Here is a 23,342-nt window from a genome sequence, read left to right on the forward strand (position 1 = left end):
CAAAAAAGATAAAATTCAACGCCTTGATACGATAGAGCCCGAGCGATCAGACCGTTAGATAGAAACAGCCAGCATGGTAATCGAAGTGGTGAAGTTCAGAGCAGTGGCCATAATTTTAACGTTTGTAATTAAAATCTTGGCTATCGGAGTAACAACTGTGAAATTTGGCGGCATGCATGCTTTGTGTAAAGATTTGGCTGTCTGCAAACGTACAGAAGCAATAGGTTTAAAGGTCTACACCAGTCAAAGCTAGCATAGATTTAAAGGAAATAGAATAAAACTAAGACACATTCCTAATGTGAAAAAGGCCCACACGTTATCAGCCGATTCTGGCCAAAGTTCCGGGTATTTTGATTTAACTTTTCAACTTTTTGACTTTTTTGGCTGTGAAAAGGGCACATATCTATGTTTGGTAATACCATCACAGTTCTACTTAAGCAATGCACGCTGGTTGAGGCAGCGTGTTAATGACACCAGCAGTGGCCGACTGTTCAAAATTAAACATTTTGCTACAGCAACCTTACACAGCCACTGTTGTAGCAATGGAAATTTGATTTTAGAAATCGTGACACTGATAATACGTTTCAGTGCTCTTGTTTGAACGCAATTTTATGTGATAAAAACGAAAGTCAGTGGTAACCTATGTTTACACACCCATAACGTGAGGGTTTGCAAATTTAAACAACAGATTAGATAACACCTACAATACGTTTTGAAACACAGAGGTTTCTTTGTTGTAACAGAACGTTTGTTGTCATTGCAGCACAAGTTTTTTGACCTGATAAAACTGTTATTAAAACCAAGGCCTGATCCATCCAATGAAAATGATGAACGGGTCAACCTCTCCTCAGGAGGGAGAAAACGAACCATCCCCTTATGGAGACCTGAGTCACCAAGCCCAAATCAGGTGCACCGTTGTGGAAGAAATTGTAAACCGAGAGAAGGCTTATCTACAGGTTCTGCACTATGCAGTAGATGTAAGTAACAACTGATAAATATCTGACAGTGCAGATATTTTGGAAGATATTTTTTTGGTTTTAACACACATCTCTGAAAGCCGCTGTACCATGATTGATACGATTAAATACAGGTATTCATTTAAGGGATAAAATTTTGAGAAAACGACCGAAATTTATATTTCAAATATAAAAACATATTAACAGACGTATTCGCATTACCCAATGCTATAAGAAAGAAGTTTGGTAACTTGCAGCTTCACAGATTTAATTGGTGAACCGATGCGGCCTTTCATTTTGAGTTATTGCACGAAAGAAACCACGGGTTTAAAATTACGAATACCCTCACCCGGGAAGTTAATACGTTACGTCATGTGGTGACGTAATGAGAACGTGACCCCAGTAGCAAACCAGGGGTTATTTCCAGATCTCATGTATAGGAAATAATTATGCAGTGGTCTGCTATTACCAATCTCACTAAGACAGACCTGTAATACAGGCTGTATGCACCAAAACATTTTATGGACAGTAGGGCTGGTATTTCGTGGAGAGAATGATGAGTTAACTGTCTACGTTCCAATTGTTCGGTTGCTAATCCTAAAGCAATAACCTCTCACGAAAGATCAGTATCGGTGAAATTGTGTGAAAAGAATCGCTCAAAAGCGAAACTTCATTGCCTGGCATGTCGTTAACAACACCTACTTTTCTGATGATGAAAACAACTTATTAAAAGCAGCTTCCGGTTCCACTTGCCTCTACGTAGGTGTCCTGTCGGTGAACGAAAGGGTAAAACTGTCAAAACAAGTTGCGCTCGTTAGTGCATCGCTATTAGTGATGTTATGAGCATCACACTGTACCTAAATGGGAACTTTGAAGGAAACTTTAAAGCACTGACATTGTAAAGATTTAGATAAGTATTGGAAGATATCCCTCACATTTTGTGAAATTGACCATAAAAATAGTATTGAAATACAATACATTCTTTAACATAATCACATCGATGAAAAATATGGCATCTTCAAAAATAATTATACACGTTACTTTGTGTGTATTTGATGATTCCAGTGGAGTGTTAAAAAACAATAATTAGGAAACATTGCGAAATACATTTGGCTGGTTTGCGATTATAACCTAGTAATTAAGTGTGGTTTGTACACATTTGCCTGCTCACGCAGACAGTGGCTCGTCACCTATAAAACGGAAATTAGACTTTCTGTTGCCATGTAGGGACTTTATGCTGGTAATGGCTGGGTCAAAATGCACCCGTGATTAACGTGGTGTTCAAAGGCTTCCAAGAATATGAAAAACAAAACTCTTTCAAATGCAATTTTATGATAACATGAATCAATATATCACCTTTCCCAGTCAGGCTCAAATTATATTATGTAACGTATTCATTATACTTGCGTAATGTCAAAACGACGAATTGTTACCCCATAGTGTTCCAAATCACAGAATGGTTTTACATTCAATATTAGTTGTTTCTCATCTTTTATCACTTGTACCACACCTAAAAACGCCCTTCGTATTTAGGTTATGAAGACTGAATTAGAAAATTGCTGCGAACAAATCGAATTTGAGGTGGAAGACGGTCACGTGAGGGCGCTGTTCGGAAACGTGGCTGATATCTTGGTATTCCACAAGGCTTTACTGAAATCCCTAGAGTCAGCAGTGGGAATGGCTAATAAGGATCAGGCGGAAAAAAACGAAGATTTTTACAGAAAGTTGGCAGAGTCCAACATCGGGGAAACATTTGTTAAAATGGTAATTTTCCAAATGTAAGATGTGTCTGGTTTTATACAATATCCCAGAATTTGAATCACATATGTAGGCTATACTCAACATAGGTTTAACTGTTAAACGGCCCCAATTGCTTAAAAGCCTCTGTTGGCCGTAGAGGTTTGGGCGTGGCTTTTACTGTAAAAAATACGTTGAAATCGTGTGTAACAAGTTTGATCGATTCAACAACATGACTCAATGTATAATGATATCTTTTGCGGAAGTATGAAATAATTTGCGCTAAAACCACTAACAAATGCAATTACTGCTGTATGATTTATCGCGGTTTTTGTAATCGTTACCGTGGACATTAGTGATTTATAGGCTGTTAGCTATTGTTTACCAGACATATAACGCGTTACTGGTCAGTAATTGCCCATTTGCATGGCAAAAACGAAAAACTAATTCGTATAACTACCACAGAAAAGTTCACCTTTAGCTTTGAGTAGTAGCATTTACTAAAAAACACAAATTAACCTATTTTAGGACACCTTTGACCAAAAACAATTTGTTTCTTTATCTATCTTATGAACGTTTACCCATTATACCAACGTTACATAAACTGTCTCATGCTAAACGAATATTTTAGCGCTACATTCCTTTTACAGAGAGATTCGTTTCGAACTTACGAAATCTACTGTGCGAATCACGCCAGGGCAGAAAAAGTGGCAGCCGATCTTATTCAAATGTCAACGCTTAAACGAAATCTCCAGGTTTGTCAGTTTAATGTTTACATCCTTATTTATGCTCTCAAACAACTGAAGAGCGTATACTTATCAAATTGTGTTTCACTTTTCGATAAATTTGTGTGTTTTTTCTATTTATTATAGAAATGGACAATAGAGGGGCCTTTTGCAGAAACAACGTCCAACGAATCAACAATGTTATCCGCTATTCTTACAGAGCCCCTGCGACACATTTGCAAACTACGCGTATTACTTAAGGTAAACATTCTCCTACATTACTTTAGCTTGACACTCTAGGAAAACTGTTTTTATAAAGTATAAGTAGTAGTAATGAATGCATTCATGGGCATGTTAAGTTAGGCGCAATTGAATCTTAATGGATTCTGTAACTTTCAACGATATTGTAAAACACAACTAGCAAAAACTAAGACTCCGTTCGGTTCATCTTCCTGACAAACGGTTTAAAATTCCACTGCGAAACCCAAATGCTCTCCTGGGTAGGCAAAGGTGGTCGCCATTTTTTTCCGACAAGTGATTTTGCTATGCAGCGTATTAATATGAACGAAAAGTGTCACCAAGTGAAGACAATATTTGCAAAACAACCCCTTTATGCACATGAAAGCCGGACCAAAAACAATACATCAAGTATTATGGCTTATTAAGATCCTACTGTCAAGCAAAAAAAACAACAACGGTTGTATTATCAAATTTACGGCTACTTTAATGAAAATACTAAAGCTGAAGTTTATCGGAGCTGTGTTACTTAACACAGAAAATGATTTTTTAATGATTCAGTTTTTGTGATTTTACAGACTTTGGCGGTTTTCACCCCTGCCGTTCACCCTGACCTTGATGATATATTCACATCGATTCAGATTACGCACGGGGCGATGACGTCAATAGAGGCAACCAAGCGTGGCAATATCTTACAGGGTGCTTACGAAATATGCGACCAACTTCAGCAAGTTTGGGACAACAGGGGCTTGTGCAACAAACAGGGATTTCTGACTAAACGTGGTGGAAGTGTCAAGGTTGGTAGCTCGTATTGAGTTGTTGGCGCATAAAGGTCACTACTGCCTTTGATAGCTTATAGAAATTAAATAGATTCTAACATAAGCGGAAAGTTTAAAAAGAGACAACCAATTTACAGTTTTTTATGGTGTCTCTATTCAAATACAAGCAAATAATTGTGTTTTTTACAATCGATAGAGTGTTGTTTTGTAATTTACATTAGAATTTTTGTTGAAGGACACTATAATTACCAACTGTATGAAATTACCCATATAGCCTACCAAAAATTCCCATCACATAAGAGTTATGTCTTAATTATAAGGAAACCAGACAAAAAATACGAAACCTGAATCGAATTTCGTGAGACATTGCAATGCAAAACGTATATACGAAACACAAGCTAAATTGTATGTATCTAAAAACATGTTGTCGCTTGCAGAACTGGAAAATCCGATGGTTTACACTCAGAGGCTACGAAATGAAATACTTCGATGAACCAATAGTAAGTAAAATCATCACTTGTGGAACAGCAGAAGTTTAACTTTAACCAAAAAAACAACAACCCAATTCGATCGTTATGTTTTGTCTGTCAGATGTATTTATCAACATTTTGGGTCAGGCTTTCGCATACCGAAGAATGTAAACAGATCTGTAATAACTTATAAATATAGATAGAGTCTCGAACATAACGAAATTTAAAATAAGAAAAACGTTGCTGCTATATGCTGGCAAGACACACAACATGCTGCACAAATTGCGAAATCTGTAAATTTACATTAGATGATGTTTTTCCGTTAAGGGAAAATTTGAAAGACTTGTGAAAACTAGTGAAAGGTTGACAAGATTAGATTAAAGGAAACACTATGGCAAATTACGCAACAACATAGCTTGGCATTACAGTTTGCTCAATAACAGCCTGCAAGATACACAACAACATACACTTATTCACAGGACGAAAAAGCTCTAACTACGCTGGACATTCACCAGTGCAATGCAGTTGTTGAAAACGACAGTCAATCAAAACCAAACTGTTTTGGGTAAGGCAGTAGTCTTCAAAAGTTTAAATTTTTCTTTTTGTTGCTAATGTAACGTGTACAGCAGTCCTGAATATTTTAGTAATTTCGATCGTTCTTAACTTTTTATACAATCTTAACCTTTCTTGTTGCTAATTTAACTTCTACAGTACTGGTTAACATTGTATTTTCACATAGGTTGGTGTTCCCGGAGCGCACATATTACATGTACGCCATCAGTGCGAGTCAAAAAGCCGAATGGACCAATCTAATCGCCTGGAAGATTTTTGTCACGCATTCCACCGAAGAACGAGCCAGACTTGCTATTGCTGCCCCAGCTCAACAGCCTCTCACATCAGTTTTACAGTTGCTCAAATGCTGAGTGGTTTATGTATATTTATTCGTTATGCGAACTTTTAAATGTGGTGCAAACCTGTACGAGGCAGTTTAATGGACTTATTTTATGCGAAAATTGCAATTTTTGGAGCTATTTGGGTTGGGCGAGGGTATGTAATTGAGATGACACTACAAAATGGTCTTATTTACCCTTGTTAGGATTATATTCTCCCACTTTACACACAATGCGGTAACATACGGTATTTAGTACCACCCTACATCAAAGTCTACATAAAACAACATGCTTTATAAAGACATTACCCTAATAAGATGAATTTAGTGCTATACAAGGTTTTCAAATCGTTTTATAAACTAAAAGCAATCATGTATTTAAAATCGTCCAAGTACGAAATCTTTTAACGTTGATCAAAATTTGATTTTTCTGTAATGCCTTGTCGACTGCTTGGAATTATGGCATGGGGGTTTGCAATTACAATGTTTAAAACTTGATGCACATCGCTCCAACGTTTTTTATGACTACAGTAATCCAACTACAACACACTGCTTTGTTTGCCACTCGAGGCAAACGAAAGTCAAATTTGGAAAACGCAATTAATGTGGTGCTTCCACTTTTTCAAACATTGCCTTTCGTAAGAACATCGTACATGCATTAAAACCTTGTGATTTAGCAACCAGTTACAAAACAAATTTAATATTTTTACTTGTTTCGCATTTTATGTGTGAGAACTCAATTCTCTAATTTCTTAGCTACACAATAATTATTGCATATCTCTTTCCATTGCCGTAAATACGTGAAAAAGACAAGGATCTACTTTTAATTCTGTATTCTTGACGTGGCAAAAAGTAGGTACAAAATTTCCCCTTTATGATTCCTTGTTACTAACCATTCACAACAACCGTTTTTGATTGTAGCGAGATATGAGAAAAATATATGGCTCTATAGCGCCACTGCATGGACGTAGCAATTCCTTCGAGTAATGAATGTCCTTTATTGCTTTTCATTTTTTTTACACATTTACTTTCTTATTTATCTATGCGCATGTGCACGCCACTTTTGTAAAAAGAAAAGTATACCGCAACAATAAATCATACAAAGCTATGAAATGTTTCTTGCATTTTAACCCAGAGAGAGAGAGAGAGAGAGAGAGTACCCTGTTGTGATGGTTTTACTACTGATATATGCTGGCGTATTTTGGATTTTGGAGCATTTTTTTACCGTAGATGCAAAAAAATGTTAATTTGCCTTTCACATAGCATCGCCACGTTGTAATAAACATCGCTTGTTCACCAAAATGTTACAAAAGAAACTAAAAGACTACAAAACTCGTCACCAAAAAACCCACAATCAACTTGGCATTGGTACCATGGTAAAAGTACCAACAGTCATAACTCCAAGAACGAGGCAAAGATGTAACCAGAGATCAAGTTTGATGGACTTAAAAGAAGTAACCAGAGAAAATTCTATTATAACTTACTACCTAAATACCTTGCAAGTGTGGATAAAATAATTGAAACGATCTAACCTGTTAAAAATCACTAGAGGTCTCCGAAACATCAGTGTAAATAAACAAACCTCGTCAAAAGATTGGCATTTTATTGCACACCGAACATAAATCATACCCCTTAAATAGGTAAAAAAACCAATAAGCTTACTATACGCTATAAGTCAAATTGTCATAAAAATCAACAGGCCCTGGTCTCGACTTACAAAAACAAAAGTGGTAAGCAAGAGACAGTTTTCCCAAAAAATACTAACTTACAGTCAAAAGCTGAAAAATCGCCGTTGTTTTTACTGTAAATATCAAACGCACAAGGACGTCGTACAACACATCGAAAGTAAATGTTTGCTAAAAGGCTTTCATTTTGGTTAGCTTGTTAGCTGTATTGACAATCTGTAAAAAATATTCTTGATTTAGGCTTTGACCGAATGTAAACAGCAAGATCATGTTAAGGTTCTAGTATAGGTTTAGGTATTCCTCGCTAGTTTATGAAAAAAAACAGCTAATGTATCTTGCAAAGTAGCGAATTGAGGCACGTCGAAAAAGAACAGCCGTTATGACGAAGGCAATATTACAAAACGAAACCTATACACAATACAAAAACCGCAATCAAAAACATTATAGCAGAATATTAGTCCTTTACAACGGATACAAGCAGTTATAAACGGAACGAAAATGCGTTATGCATTTCAACAACCAAACCACACAATCTAATATTAAAATTAATATGTGTTTGAATGTAAAGTGCAACAACGGAAGTACATAGGCCTCGACACGAGAAGGTTGGACAACGCTACGTGGTGCAGGTCACAGAAAAGTTTGAATACATGCGAAAGTGGTCAGCGAAAATTTCTAAAGTGCGTCATCCGATCGTGCTATGAGGCATGTAGTGGCAGAACTTCCGTGTGCGCTGCTGCCATGATAACTTAACCAGGAAGTGAAGACAACCGAGGGGTTGGCCTCCAGAAACTACCCCGAAATAATGCAGAAGTTTTTGGAGCAAGCAAGTTGAACCTTGTCGTCGCAGAAGATGCATTTTTATCTCTCTATGATTTGCTTCGGCTGATAAGTCATTTATAGCCGGTTAGCAGATACATAGACCGCTGCTTATGGCATGCCAACATTGGTAAACAAAGAAGCTGTTGTTGTCTTAGGAAGCTCGTTATAGATCATACGTGGCAAGCTTAGTCACCTTAGATATGAGAGGTTGCATCTGGGATGCGTGTATATCGCGGTATAGAAGGTTGCTTCTGATATGATTCATATGAAGATACGAATAACTGTAAAGTATGAATCGCGACTTTGAAAACAATTAGTTTGGAGTTTGCGAAAAAACAGCGCACGTAAACAGACTTGATGAAAACTGATGTGTTATCCCAACATTTTGTTGCAATTCCTTGTTAATAAGTGAAGTTCAAAAAACGAGACGCTTTGTATTTCGTCGTATTTATGCATGGATTTAAGAGCGACAGACCCTACCTTTTCAAGAGTTGTAGGTCGGATTTTTCAGGCCAGGTTCGGCCCGGGCTTGAGTTTAGACAAAACGGACTTGATTCGGGCATGACTTCACACTCTGGCTCGTTTCTGGGATAGTTCTATCAACTTCGTGATTGGTTGTTCAAAAATAAATTTCGAGTTTCGGGCCCCCCTTACAACTTTGAAACGGTTAAGCAACATAAAAACGAATTTATGTTGTTAGAAAATTTGGTGGTGGCCGTACGGTCAACCGGCTGTGGATTACAGTTTGTCTTTTTGTGAACCTGTGTGGTTGTGTAGCAAATCAAAACAGTACATAGCGGCCTACACTAATGATGGGCAAAGGGTGGGCGGCTAACATAAGATTACAATACAGCAGCAGTCGAAACAACAGAGTATAGAAGAGGTTGCATGGAAACTTAAAGTGCTCAAGACGCGTTACATGATGCTACAGGTAGTGACGGTGACTATAGATTAAACTCGTTAGAAGATTTGTTAGCAATAGGGAGGTTTTTTGGTTAGTCATACCAAAGTTAGTTTGCTTTATCTTATTTCCCCATATGATACGATTGTAGTTATGTGCAGCATAACAACCTCTTAAGCTAACCCAAGGATGTCTTTGAAAATCGAAATTAGGTGGCATAAATGTAGGTAGTGGGTTCGCTAAAAATATCGCCTTGTCAAATTCCAGAATTTGTTTAAACAACAGGAAATCAGACATTTGACATTTTATTTAACTACAGGGAAACCGAGCGGCGTTTCAAATATCCCTACAACGTAACTTCCTACAGAGACAAGGCCCGTTCTTGTGGCGGGCCACGTATTACGCATCGCATGAAACAGTCTTGGTGCCTACCAAATTAATTTACTACTAATCAGTACCTTTCAACGCCCGTGCGATATGGTAGCTTGCCCACAGTCGTCGTTTGTGTGGGTTAGTTCTTATTTCCTTCCTTGTTTTGTAACCAAACAATCTCGATACGTGAAGCTACAAGCGTTTGTTGAACTGTTTACTGCAATTGAACACGAATTTGTGTTTTTGTTGAGTTTTAGAAAGTGTTACACAAATAGTAGGCCTTGACGTTAGACAGTCACAGTTATTGACGTCAGTTTGCTGAAATATGATTTAACGGCCAAATACGGTTAAGCACAAACAAAACCTATTTTAAGGGCTGGGAAAGTAAGATTTGGTATTTTTAATTAACAGTAAAAGATAAAGGATATTAAAGAGTTACAGAAAATATGCACAAAACAATGCAAATTTAGGTTCCGTTATACAAACATGAATTATGAACACGTGTTTTTTTAACAATAAATATGTTGATGGGTTCCCTTTATGATAAAACAACTTTTATGATTAAACCGTGAAAATAATACAATACGAAAATCCACTTAGCATCGATTGTGTATAAAACTATTAATATGGAAAGCTTTTGAACTCTTTTAAACAAACAGCTGAATGACAAACGACATTGCATCACAAGCGAAACTTGAGTCTATTGTGGTATTGTTTAGCTTTGTTGTTTGCAGTTTCGTTAGATGCATAAAATTTGTACCTATTATCATCTTGCAATAAGTCTCTGCACGAAGCCAAGTGAAAATGGCCGATAACGAAGGCCAAGAACAAGCGGGAGGTGACGAAATGGAGCTGAAAGAGTTAAAGGAATACAAAGAAGATGGTATTAGATTTTATAAAGCATTAAATTTGTCTTTTTCATTTTATGTGTGTGCAAGTAGTTTCATTCTGAACTTAGGCTCTGCGTTTGGTTTTACGCAGCCAGAAAATGGACAAAAACTAATTTGCTTGGCGTTTCACGAACGTCAAGATGTAATTGATAAAAACATAGTAAAGCTAAAAAAATGATAATAAACCAAGGCTAAGAATGAACTGCTAACCAACTCAGGAATAAAGCTGTGTATATGGTTGTTGCCAAATTCAAAATACGAAACTGCGCTTTTTCAGATGATAAAGAGAAGAGCACAGAGCAACAGGAGGAGGCTGGAACTTCTCAGCAATCCACAGAGCAAGAGGGAGAAAATGAGAAAACTGAAGACACCAAGCAAGGTGACGGGGACTCGAAGGATGAAAAGGAAGAAGACGGGGACGCGGGTGGAGCTGGTGGCGGTGATGATGATGATGACACGGATGGTAAGGAAGAGCAAGAAGAAGAAGATGATGATGATGATGATGATGATGATGATGATGATGATGATGAGGAGGACAGTGATGAAGAAGACAAGGACAAAGAGAAAGCTCCAGCTCAGGCAGCTACTAAAGGTAAGGGATGCATAGAGTTATTTTTTACAAGACAAGGATATTTTTGCAAACAAGAAGTTCTTAACACATTTTTGTGTGATCTTTTTTTGAAATTTTAAGTATTTAAAGTAACTATGGCAATTATTATTTTTTTTACTTTTAGCAATCTTAGCAAAAGTGAAAGTTTTTATTTTAAAATTTAGGCCGAAATCACAGACAACTAATAATAATAGGGAATTATCTCAATGCAGCATTCTATGGAATTAACGACTTAAAGTGTTTTATGGGCGTGTTAAGTAAACCTGTTTGTGAACGATTGTTATTATCATTATAGAAAACGTTGTGAGACATGCTGCAACGCGGAAATAGCAATTATTCATTATCTTGCATGAATATTCACTTGGATCTTTGGGACAAACAAAAAAAAGTGCCACAAATTGAGAGCAGTGTCTAATACGCCACAAAATCACATGTACGCCACCCAGAGTTAACCAGCCGCAACTTTTTTTTACAGAAGTAGCCCCATTGACTGTTGACGAGCGTCAAAGCGGACATGTTGGAAATGGAGACCTCGAAGGTAAAAACTTACTTGGACCAACTATTTTTATTTCGGGTTAGGTTTCGTAAATATACAACATCTGTTCAGGGGAGGCAAGACGTGTGTGCGTGAGACAGCCACGGGTTCAAGTTGTTACGTCTTAGACAAATGATTAACAACAGTGGTTTCTGGTGTTGAACCAATATTGAACCATCAAGTAACAAACATTTTTAAGATCCAATAAACACTTTCACTTTTGTAACCGTGTTAATCGCTGGGCTACGTGTGTTTTACATTAGATTTTGGTAAAGCGTGCATTGAACGCTTTAAAAAAAATCCACCTGTAGATAATGTTTACAACGAAAATTTTATTTGGAACACTGTACACGGATTTGTTCATCAGTTTAAGGAGGTGTATAACGGCCCAAAAGACGTAAAAAGCGACATGAGGCCCCTCATATCACTGATGATGGCATGAGCATTCGCCAAAACTTTTGAATAATAAAGCATGTCGCTTTTTACGTCTATTTCGGCCGCTAATTTCCTCAATAAACTTGGGAATTTAATTGTTTTTTAATTAAATAAAATAATAATTAAACGGCTAACACCCAAATTTGATGCGCACTTTTGTTAGAGAATTGTTCGCAAAAACTCTTTGCACAAAAGATGACAGTTTGAAATGTATATTCGACACTACTTTGTTCTGGTGTTTACTCAGTTAGTGTGCTGCAAACCCCTGTTGTATTGTATTTTAGCGTCGTAAATTGGATAAATCCACTCTTGACATTTTTTAATGACTTTCAGTTGCCACAAAATCAGATGTTGAAAATCTAGTGACTTTGGAAAAATATCTGGTAAAACCGGGGTGTTATGAAGCTTTCTAATACACTAAAAAACATCTTTAAAAATACTAAAGAAACAATTGATTTTGCGTTAAAAACCAAAAAAATGTTTTACAGCTGGTTATAGAGGAGGCGGGTCTAGATGGGGAGACATATGGAGAAAATACAAACTGGAAATTATAATCGGAATTATCATCGTTTTACTTATCATAGTAATCATCGTGCTCATTGTATCTCTATCAGGTAACAACTATTCAAATACACACCAAGGCAGACCTATAGGTACCAATGGATTAATTAGTTGTATACCAAAACGTCCTTACTGCAATTTTAACCACTCTATACAATTTTGTTACTACTTTCACATAAAAAACTAGCTGCCTAAGCCTATGCTTTGCGTTTGCTGGCAAGTAAGCGATTTCAAAACCTGTAATAGAAGTTTTCTACAACAAACTGAGAAAAATATATTAATACTGGACAGACACAAATTTTTGCGGCAGCACATTTGTATGTTACAATACATGTTCCCAGGCCCTGAAATTAGTAACTCTGCTTTTGTTAGATATATATACACTTATATTAGCTTTTAAAAACTGGTCGAGCTTCTAAACTGGGCTAAAAGGACTTTTTGGGTCGAAAAAGATTAGAGTTTTCATAAAACCGATACGTCTACAGACTTTTTTTATCTTAGTTGGTAACTGGCAGCCGTCAAGTGCAATTCGGTCGGAAATAGCAAAGGCTGTGTGCCCTGGACCTAAAAACAGATAGATTGTCCGGAACAGAATTTGAACTCTTACTATTTTATACATAATATTTACAGCCAGTCCAACTCCAAATGGAGATACTGCAGGAACAGGTGGGAGAAGTACTACTACACTTGCAACAGCAATGAGTACCACAACCATTACTACAAAAATGGCCACAACTACCGTCCCCACTACCCCCGCTACCGTCCCAACCACTGCAACGATGCAGTTGACCACAACTCCACCGGTTGCTACAACAATTTCCCCCATGACTACAACACAAATGACAACAATCAACACAACAACCCAAACACCAGCTACAAACGCCACTACATTAGCAGCATCGACGATGGCCATGACAACTTCCCCTGCACCAAATACAACAGTGATGTCAACTACGGCGCCAATATCGGTCACAGCGCCTAATAATTCCACGGTGATGAAACCAACCTTGTTAGCACCTATAGCTTCTACTTAGGGCCCATAGGTGAAACTAAAGCATTAAGCACTTATTTAACGGCAGAGCACAATGTGCTTTTTTATTAAGGCGGACAGCATCTTATCAAGCATGAAGAAAACTCTGTATTTATAGCCAGACACCCATCTAGTCTATATCCACTGTTGTTTGATAAAATTTGCTCTTTAAGATCGATATTTCACGGTTTCAAAAATCTTATTTAATTTATTTGCACAAACAGCACTTTTAAAAAGTTTAAGAACAAGTTTCTGCGCTTATCTAGGAGATTACAATTTTGTGTACCAAGTATATTGTTTGTTTTTTTCAAATCCAACAGTTTAAAAATAAAATCTTCCACATAATAACCAAAGTTTTTGCGAATTTTAAAAGATTTTTGTTACTCTGAATTGTAAAAAAAACTTTTTATTTACAGTAGAAAACCTACAATTTTTGCGCCAATCGTATTATATTGCGTTTTTTAACCAACAGGCCTGGCCACAAGTGAAGTGTAACTTTTACTGTATATTACTTGTCGTTTAAAATGTACAACGTTTCTAATTGTTTGTATTTTACCGCTGTTTGCGGAGCACCGCTTGCATTTACATTACGATGTTACTATCTTTTTGCCCACAGGGCATTGTAAATACCTTTGTCATTGTATAATCGTTACTTTAAGTGTTTGTAAGTGATTAGCATTTTTTCTACTTTCTTGGCAGTTTGCATCAAGGTAGCCTGGCTACCGCAAAACCCTGTTTTGAAACCTATTTGTTTGTTCATTTCAAGTTATATCATGCTGTACACATCGTTTTCAAAATTTAGCTTGTTTTGAGTAAGTGTTTGCGCCAACTGTCTTCTGCATTTTGTATACTTGTTTTTAACCATAAACCATTTGCCATAATTAAACAAATGTTTAGCATACACTCACACACAAAAAGGGCAGAAACATTTTTTCAACGCAAAAAAACTAAACTTATGATTTTAAAAGTGGTTATGAACTGTGATTAAGGGTTATCTTTTTGTACATAACATTGTAAATACATTTTCAAATTCTTTCCTACTGTTTGTTTCATATAAAAGCTTTAAATTGAGCAAGGTTTCCGTAGTTTTGTAAGCACAGTTTTAGTTACTATGTTTGCAAATTTCAAAAAAGTAAGATCATCGCCCTTAGTTGAACGCAATTGTCATAAATGTCGCTCATTGTTTTCAAAGCGCTACAAAACGACTTTAGGAAAGAACGACAACGCCCTTCCAACAAGGAAACAAAGCAGGGTAACACGTCATTCTCCTTAACCTTAGGCTGCTTCCCGGTTCGTCATAATGACGTCATCGTTCGCCTGCACAAGCAGCAGCAGTAACCTTTGTCAACACAAGGAACCAAAACTCAAAATAACAAAGGACAAAGGCGGTCAATTAAACGGAAATTCCTGTTGACTTGAAAGCATTTCAGTAAACAAAACGTGAAATACAAAGCAAGAGAATGCTGAACGTTGGATGCTTATGCTTTGAAGCACAACTCACCGACATTTGCATATGTATACCGAAATGGAAATAAGTTTAATACAACAACAAAACGAACGTATGTCGTTGGTAACACATAACACAAAGCGAGTAAAGATTAATACCAACCCGGACATGTTTTTGACTTAACATCATGTTAATTTCACATTTTATTTTAGCTCACATTTAACTATATCTTTACATAATGACCAAAACAAACATAGCTAAACATATTATTACATATTGTCGACTCCTGCGACACCTCGTGGATAACTTAACCTGGTCGTTTCGCCAAGATAGAGGCACTTTTTAAAAAAAATTCTTCACTTTATGCTCAGCACGCTGCCAAAAAGCGCAAAAACAACCAAAACATGAGTTTACTGACATATAGTGTCAAAAAGAGTCATTAAGGCGACCAAATTTGCTGTTATCTTTGCAATGGAATGGCATTGGGCCTAAATAGTTAACAAAAACGGAGTGGAAAAAATTGAGTGATCAAAAACATCTCTGAAAGTTAACGTACAAGGGTTACAGACATCAAAAAGACGAAACGTGTGATGCCAATAAACTTTGTGGTATGTAAATACACATGAAAGACTCTAATAAAAAATTGCCAATGCTACCACCGTTTTTGACACAATTGATTTTAAAGTTTTAAATAATTTGGATCTTTACCAGAATTATACTGCACCACAACAAACATAATGTTTCATCTTGATTCGGAAATTTTCACAGCAACACACACAATCAACCCCACTTATTGACACAGTATCATTTTTCAAGTGAACAATTACGATACGAATTACGGCGTCAGATTTGCACGTCACAGCACACGAAACCAGCTGAACGTGTTTCGCCATATTTAAATGCCAGAAGACGAAGCATGACCTGAGGGCATTAGACAGCAAATTCCGACGTGTTCGCCTCTATCGCGCAAAGTGATTGGTTTGGAATGGTACACAGTTGCGACTTGAATTGTGCTAAAAGCTCAGGGATATACAAGGTTATGGTCTAACATTTTGCAGGCAAAGCTAAGAATTTTGTATTAAAATATAAACGATTTGTGAAAATAACAAAACAAAGTGTATTGTTTCTTACAACATTGGTATTCTATTGAGCAGGACTTGTTTGCAATCAAACCTTGGGAAAGCTAATGTCATAGAAAATACTGAACAGGCGTTTCGTCCACCAGGTTGCATATTTAATAATTTTTTTCGTTCAACTGGTGTAATGCTAAACAAAATACTAGTTGTTGTTTCGAGAAGTTAAGCTAATGTCATGATGTCTTTTCAGTTTAAATGTGCAAAAAAATTCAGGGAGATGCAGTTGAGACACAGGAAAGGACAAAATGTATGAATAATTTTAATTAAACCGCCAATTTCCTATCAAAAAGAAAATTCTTAAGCTCTACCAGATGGAACTGGGTGCAGATACAGAATTTGTTTCGAGCACGCAATGTTGCTTAAAATAGCTGTACTTCTAAACTTTAAGGCTCAAAGTGTGATCAGCCGTGGTTTCTTAGCGGAAGCGGGCATTGGTGTCAGTGCAGGGTCAACACGTAACTTTTTTCATTCATCTTCCAGCAACTACGTGGTATAAGTTACAAAACATTTTTAAGCCTGAAAGACCATGTCGGCAAAACTGATGGTGAAGCCGTCGACCGATTCTTCGTCTGTGTCAAGTTTTCCCACCACAACTGACAGGTAAAACAGGCACAAATAATGCCTATACTACATCTTAAAAGCGATATGTGTCAAACCACTATTCACAGAGCGAAATTTCGACGGTCAAATGGTTTGAAAATGCGCAAAATTCAAGTCATTTTTTCATGATTTACAGCAGTTGAGAAATAGACAACTATATAACATACAATTCATATACAACATGCAACTATGAAGTAGGATTGAGAAAAATGTCAGACGAAAATGGACGCAAATCTCCCAAATAACATGGCTCTGACTTAATATAACCAATTTCCCAAAACGGAAATAAGATTTAGTCTTGGCTGAAAAGATCGGTGGAGGTTTCAAAAACGTTGCGCTAAACAAATCAAAAGTAGATTTGCATATGTACTGCCATTTTTACCCCTTCAAGGAATTGCATAAGCGAGTACTGAAATGTAAACCTATTTATTTTCCATACAGTACATTTTCGCAACTCAAGGGTGGTTTCCCAGAAACGGTGTATACTTCCAGCGCCTACAACAACGCATTGCTGGACGGCTTTAACGGTCTCAGGTCCGAAAACCTTCTATGTGACGTCACGCTCATTGCGGGGAATACCCGCTATCCTGTACACCGATCTCTGCTTGCCGCATGCAGCCCTTATTTCCGCGAGATGTTCACGAAAGACAATCAAAATGGTAAGAAGAAATTGTATGATTTGGGAATATTAGCCACTGGACACGCCGTTAAGAGTGCGCCTCTGGATTGAAATTGTGCAAATATGAAAAAACATAATATAAGGAGAATATTATATGCCCAACCGGGCGACCATACAATCTTCCCTGAGAAAAATATATTGTGTGATCGTTTACATATGTTTTAGCAGTTAAAAAAGGTCGAACATAATGACTTCAATGTTTAACTTTTACAATGTCCAACAGTTATAAGGGACGCAAACTTTGTTACGTTGTGCAACAAGCCGCTCGTACACCTATAGTGTTTTACTTAAGTACTAAAGGCAGGGAACAGAGAAAACAATTCTCCACAAAGCAAGCGATTCTCACTACAGCATACTTCCGCAATCCTAAAAACTGACACTTCCTGAATCAACACTTTTTAACAGCTCAGATTGGTCGCAACGAAGGTGCTAAGTACACCTGGTTTTCGGAATCCATCGAACTTCGGGGTATCAGCAGTGATGGACTGAAACACATCGTGGAGTTTATGTACACCGGAAAATTACCCATCAACATGCAATCGGTACAAAACATCCTAGCAGTGGCACGACACATGCAGGTGGGTTTCTCGAGGTCACACGAGGTTATTCAAGGTCACAAAGCGACATATCGAAAAATCCTTTGTTTTTAACGCTTTTTAAAACATACACAAATTTAGCGTAATTCTGTTTTCGACTATAGGGGCCAGTTAATTTCTTATGTGAACAAACGTTTTTTTGTCTATCCAAGTAGGCATATATAGACAAAAGGTCAAGTAACGTTCGAAATAATTTGTTAATACGATGTATTGCAGATTAAACCAGTTCTCGACTTCTGTATGGAATTTCTAATATCAGCAGTCGATGTCAATACATGTGTGGACATTATTCACATTGCTGAGGTGTTTAGCATGGCCCAACTTGAAGAAAAAGCTTACAAATACATGTTGGACAGGTAAACTAACACAAAAAAGTGCACAAAAACATTTTCAGCATCTAAAATTTTTAACAATACAAAACCAAGCCTAAAATTTTAAGTTTGATTACGTTACGATCCGAAAACCGAGCAATAAAAATTGCCCTATGAACATTTTTTAAATGCCAGAAATGCTTTGAATTCTGGAACTCTTGCATAATAGTAAACAATGAATTTCGCAGGTTTCCAGATTTCATAAAATCCAACCAACTACAGAAGCTTACGTTCGAAAACATGAGCTTTCTTTTGGACAGTAACGACCTCAAAGTCATGTCTGAACTCGATGTGTTCGCTGCTACCCTCAAGTGGATTATGTACGACCACTCCAGGTACCACTAGACAACATCAAATGCTAACACTTCTTCAATACTGTCAATTTATTGTCATGTGACCAAACTGTGTGTGCCGTTTGACCCAAACCATGTCATAACAAAAATACCCGAGATTCGTATTGGCACTCGCAAACAAAATCCAATGCCATTAAGACAAAATAGGTACTTGGACGAGCAGTCTGTGCTTGCCCCAAGTTTCAGACATTAAACTTTAACAGGAATTTCTACCTAGAGTAGCCTTAATCTCAGTAAAAAAATGTAAAAATGGTTTTGTTTTCTGTAGGCAAGCTTTTATTCGCAAACTTATGGAGAAGATTCGATTTCCACTGATGCCGCCACGTGATCTTATGGTACATGTAAATGTGGTGGACTTTATGAGAACGAAATGCAACGATTTGCTTTTGGAGGTATGTAAAGCATTCATAATTCACAAACGGTGCTAGTCCGTTAAAAACATATGTTTCAAAAGCTTGAGTGCGGACCTAAATTACGCTAAGAATTTCATGAGTCACTACCACCTTGAGACGTAATGTTTTAACTCTACTGTTTTCACTACTTTACATCTTGTGATCTACGCTAGTCAAAGCTGATAAGCATTGTTCCACGGTTGTTTGTTAACCTTGTGCAAACAAAATGTTTTGTACAAGGGTATAACAAACAACATGCACGTTTTGTTAACGTATGAACACACAAAAACACCAACTGAACTCAAGCCAACCTCGAGAAACTGACTGAAAACCTAGTGTCGATGGACTTTTTAGACAACATAAGTCATATGAGCTATCATCGTATTTCGCAGGCAAGCAGTTACCACATGCTTCCACACTCTCAACCTATCGTTCCATCAGCGAGAACAAGAATTCGATCCAGCGACACAAGATTGGTTGTATTGGGCGGGGCAGATAATACTGATGAAGTCTCAAATCAACTTAAAGGTACTTTTCCTTTGATTCAAAGTCATGAGTTGACATCAAAGTATAGAAACATATCTTGTATCCATTGCAAGAAGACCAAACACGCTTGTTTTAAAAATTTAAAATTATTGATAAAGATCGATGTATGTCGCGTTCTGTGACTTGTAAAGTAGTAACTTTTTTAGGTTTCACGGTAGGACATAATAGAAATCTAGCATTGTAAAGACTTTTTGTAGTTGTGACTATTTGTATTTTTGTATGTGATGCAACACGCGTAATGAACCCAGTGCCTAATTTATACTGTATTAACCCCTTTTAAAATTCTCAAACCATATAAAAAATATCAATAAAATGCTTCATTTTTTCATTACCTTGTATCTTTTTAGTGTTCAATCGCGAACTTACTGCTTACACTTTGCTACCGAGCATGGATACCGGCGTGCATTCCCATTGTGTCGCGGTCCTTAATAACTTTTTATACGTCCTGGGAGGCCAAAATCACTTTGAGGAACGTGGCAAGACCTCTGTCTCAACAGTCACCAGGTAAACATCTTTAAGAAACAAAATGAACTCTTATTATTACTGCCTTATGCAGCAACATTCTTGCAAGTGTGCATTATCGGATTTTCCCCTTAAACCCTTTCGAAAATATTGATACATAATATTGAAACCAGGTTTTCTGATTATACCTTAAAACCACAAAAAGCCGTCAATTCAAACCTGGATATACTTGAATTCTTCTGCCACATTGGAATATCGTATGGCCTTTTGTGCCAAAGCTATGTTAATATGATTTAAAATTGGACTATAAAACGTATCCTTTTAGATACGATCCCCGTTTCAACACATGGATGAAGATAGCAAGCATGAACGAGCACAGAGCTGGTTTCCACGTTAGTGCCATTCCGGCTTACAACAGACTCTACGCTGTTGGGGGAGTTAACTCTGTTGGCCGCCTGTCCTCTGTAGAGTGCTACTGCGTTGAAGAGGATCGCTGGAAGTACGTGGCCTCAACCCAGGTAAAAAAAGAGTCGCGTATAGCGGACAATTCGACATGTGCAACATTTTGATCAGGGAGTCGAACCGCTTGTCATATGGGTTCAGGTTCGGTTCGGCTTTACTGTTTTGGAGGGTTCGGGTTTCAAAAAATGTATATTTTTTGTTCCGGTTTAAGCGAATTATCCGGTCCAAACCGGTTTGCGTTTTTCAAACCGGTTCAAAATTCCATTCGTTCGATTTTAAGAATTAAAATTTTTAATTCTACCTGGCCTTATCAAACTCCAAAATAATTTTGACCGTGTAATTGTTATTTTTGATACGCCATATCACTGTTAATCGCAAAATCTAATACAGGCTGCATTTTTACTGGTTCAGTTCCGGTCCGGGTTTTTAGGAAATCGTATTTAGCGGTTCGGGTTCCGTTCGGGTTTAATGAAATAAACCGCTCAAACCGGTTTGCGGGTTCGGGTTCAGTTCCGGTTCGACTCCCTGATTTTGATTGTGAATGCATCTACTTTAGATGTCAAGAAAGTGTATTTTAACGGAAAATATTTTCACAGAATGCATTGTGTGATCACAACGGTTCAGTGCATCGCGACAAACTTTACGTGAGCGGTGGATTCAGTGACGGTCATTTCAGTGACGCAATGTTGTGTTACAACCCAAAGCATGATATCTGGGAGCGCAGATCACCAATGCAGTCGCCAAGAGGCTGGCATAGTCAATGTACGCTCAAAGAGAAGTAAGTTCAATGTTATTGGTTTTAGGAAATGGTGCTTGTAGTAAAAAAATGTGCAAAATGGTTATTCCATAGATATGACGTTATCTATGGAATTTTTCCCTTTCACTTTTTCTGTGTACCGATTTAAAATTGATTATTCATAGATAACATGGACCAATTTGACTTTTTAGGATTTACGTCATCGGCGGCAACACAGGAATCAACAAACGTATTGATGTATTGGAAACAGAAGTTTACAGTCCAGATTTCGATCAGTGGACAAACGTCACCCCGATTTCAATGGGACAAAGCGAGGCTGGAGCTTGCGTGGTAAGACGAAAATTTTTTTTTAAAACACCATATTTTATTATACAAGTTAGACATAGAAAACAGGGGCATTGGCCGTGGGTAGCCTGCAAAACTTTAGCTTGCAATATTATGTTTAAATTTTGCAACCCAAAATCTGTTTTTTAAATTTGGCCAATCAAATTCGCGTTAAATCTCTCTAGTTTGTAAAAATGTATGGGTTTTTTTCCTACACCAGCTGCAGACAACTCGTGTTTTATGTAGACTTGGCCTAAATAGATGCGTAACGTAACAAATGCCGACTCTTTAACTATACTTCTTAAGCTAGCGTGTGTTACAATAACAATGTCATGTTATGCTATGCTATTACCAAATATATTTTAACGTTCATCATATTATAAATTTTCAAGTAATATGTTACTGACCCATACAAATGTCGTGTTTTTACTTGCCTCAGCTCGACAACAAGGTGTTCATCGTCGGTGGTTACTGCTGGTCTGCAAGAAGATGTATCAAAGTGATTCAAACCTACGAGCCAGAAAAGGACGAATGGGAAAGAGTAGGAAACTTGCCTAGAGGTCTGGCGGGTCTTAGACTTTGCACGCTAACCTTGCCGCACCACCTTGTTCGATAATAGTTTTCGTAAAACAAAAGCCTCGTTGATAAGATTGGTCAAACTGAAAACAAATGTCAAAACATCATTTTGCAATTCAAGTTTAAACTTATGTGTGCCTTTATTTTCTAATAAAGATGTAGTGTTTAAAAATTTAAGAAAAATGGTGCTAAAAGTCATGAAAACAAAGGTGACGTACACGTTTGCCCATTGACTTTCTTTGCACACAGTCATAAAAACACGACTTCTACAAAAAGATAAAAAATGATTTTGGTTTTGTTGATGTGCGTTATTTTATTGCAAACAGTTTTTGTTTTTTCGCCACTACTGTAAATAAATGAGCTTTCAAGCCACTTCGTGTTTCAGTGTAGAATAGAACCATAGCTAATCTTAATCAGATGAAACAAAATAAGTTTAGAAAGTAAGATGATATTGACAAATCAATACCAGCACCATATTACAGTTTGCCTATGTTTTAATTGTACAAAAACATAACGTACTTGGTTTTGACAACACTCCTGGTGTTTCTTGGGTGAACTTGGAAAAGAATTTGCCAGAAAAAGTCTAATAAATAAACCAAAAACACCAAGGCAAGAAAACAGCACAACAATCAAAAAAGCGCAACCGGTTACGCTTGACTGGCTTTTGATCAAAAAAAACTTTTTATGTGAAGAAGACAGAAAAAAAACTAGGTCTTAGTTTTCATTTGAAAGTGAAGAAGTAAAAAAATCACAGGGTGTTACAAAATATGGGAGGTTTTCTTGACAGAGTTGCATCGTATATCGACCGAAGTCTTAAACACTCGCTCTCTTGCGCCGCATGTGGCCTGAGTGATACCTGGCAACTGTAACCAAGACAGCGAACTTGGAAAAGTGAGTAAGCAATGAAAGAAGAAAGTTGATGTTTTAAGGCAGCCTATGACTCTACTTCTAAACGTGCAGCAAAATAAAATAAACAGAAAAACATCTAATTTTATTGTTTTGTACTT

General features: G+C 37.1%; 3 protein-coding genes across 3 annotated transcripts; all 3 read left to right on the plus strand.

Annotated features, from left to right (window-relative positions):
* The first annotated feature begins 735 nt into the window (after positions 1-735).
* Positions 736-6,906, plus strand: LOC145239627 (phosphatidylinositol 3,4,5-trisphosphate-dependent Rac exchanger 2 protein-like). The gene is made up of 8 exons (XM_080102995.1): positions 736-977; positions 2,490-2,720; positions 3,344-3,448; positions 3,566-3,679; positions 4,234-4,452; positions 4,872-4,934; positions 5,384-5,469; positions 5,644-6,906. The coding sequence occupies exons 1-8, from the start codon at positions 819-821 to the stop codon at positions 5,825-5,827; spliced, it is 1,161 nt and encodes a 386-aa protein (XP_079959121.1). The 5' UTR covers positions 736-818; the 3' UTR covers positions 5,828-6,906.
* A 3,392-nt stretch (positions 6,907-10,298) lies between these two features.
* On the plus strand, positions 10,299-14,031 carry LOC145238276 (uncharacterized). Its single transcript, XM_080101396.1, has 5 exons — positions 10,299-10,456; positions 10,741-11,055; positions 11,549-11,611; positions 12,532-12,657; positions 13,235-14,031. The coding sequence occupies exons 1-5, from the start codon at positions 10,378-10,380 to the stop codon at positions 13,636-13,638; spliced, it is 987 nt and encodes a 328-aa protein (XP_079957522.1). The 5' UTR covers positions 10,299-10,377; the 3' UTR covers positions 13,639-14,031.
* Positions 14,032-16,665: 2,634 nt separating this feature from the next.
* Positions 16,666-22,707, plus strand: LOC145238275 (kelch-like protein 13). The gene is made up of 12 exons (XM_080101395.1): positions 16,666-16,817; positions 17,259-17,476; positions 17,902-18,074; positions 18,309-18,448; positions 18,652-18,798; positions 19,085-19,208; positions 19,601-19,736; positions 20,102-20,258; positions 20,542-20,734; positions 21,275-21,456; positions 21,627-21,765; positions 22,199-22,707. The coding sequence occupies exons 1-12, from the start codon at positions 16,744-16,746 to the stop codon at positions 22,373-22,375; spliced, it is 1,860 nt and encodes a 619-aa protein (XP_079957521.1). The 5' UTR covers positions 16,666-16,743; the 3' UTR covers positions 22,376-22,707.
* The last annotated feature ends 635 nt before the right edge of the window (positions 22,708-23,342 follow it).

The sequence above is a fragment of the Phallusia mammillata genome, chromosome 7 (genome assembly GCF_965637545.1).
Source record: "Phallusia mammillata chromosome 7, kaPhaMamm4.hap1.1, whole genome shotgun sequence".
Classification (NCBI taxonomy): Eukaryota; Metazoa; Chordata; class Ascidiacea; order Phlebobranchia; family Ascidiidae; genus Phallusia; species Phallusia mammillata.

Bases quoted from the DNA above. Each gene is read 5' to 3' on its own strand.
- LOC145239627 (XM_080102995.1), top strand. From the start codon at position 819: ATGAAAATGATGAACGGGTCAACCTCTCCTCAGGAGGGAGAAAACGAA. The intron at 3,449-3,565 runs GTTTGTCAGTTT...TATTTATTATAG, and splicing joins CGCTTAAACGAAATCTCCAG to AAATGGACAATAGAGGGGCC. The intron at 5,470-5,643 runs GTAAGGCAGTAG...ATTTTCACATAG, and splicing joins TCAAAACCAAACTGTTTTGG to GTTGGTGTTCCCGGAGCGCA.
- LOC145238276 (XM_080101396.1), top strand. From the start codon at position 10,378: ATGGCCGATAACGAAGGCCAAGAACAAGCGGGAGGTGACGAAATGGAG. The intron at 11,612-12,531 runs GTAAAAACTTAC...AATGTTTTACAG, and splicing joins TGGAAATGGAGACCTCGAAG to CTGGTTATAGAGGAGGCGGG. The intron at 12,658-13,234 runs GTAACAACTATT...TAATATTTACAG, and splicing joins GCTCATTGTATCTCTATCAG to CCAGTCCAACTCCAAATGGA.
- LOC145238275 (XM_080101395.1), top strand. From the start codon at position 16,744: ATGTCGGCAAAACTGATGGTGAAGCCGTCGACCGATTCTTCGTCTGTG. The intron at 18,075-18,308 runs GTGGGTTTCTCG...GATGTATTGCAG, and splicing joins CAGTGGCACGACACATGCAG to ATTAAACCAGTTCTCGACTT. The intron at 21,766-22,198 runs GTAAGACGAAAA...TACTTGCCTCAG, and splicing joins GCGAGGCTGGAGCTTGCGTG to CTCGACAACAAGGTGTTCAT.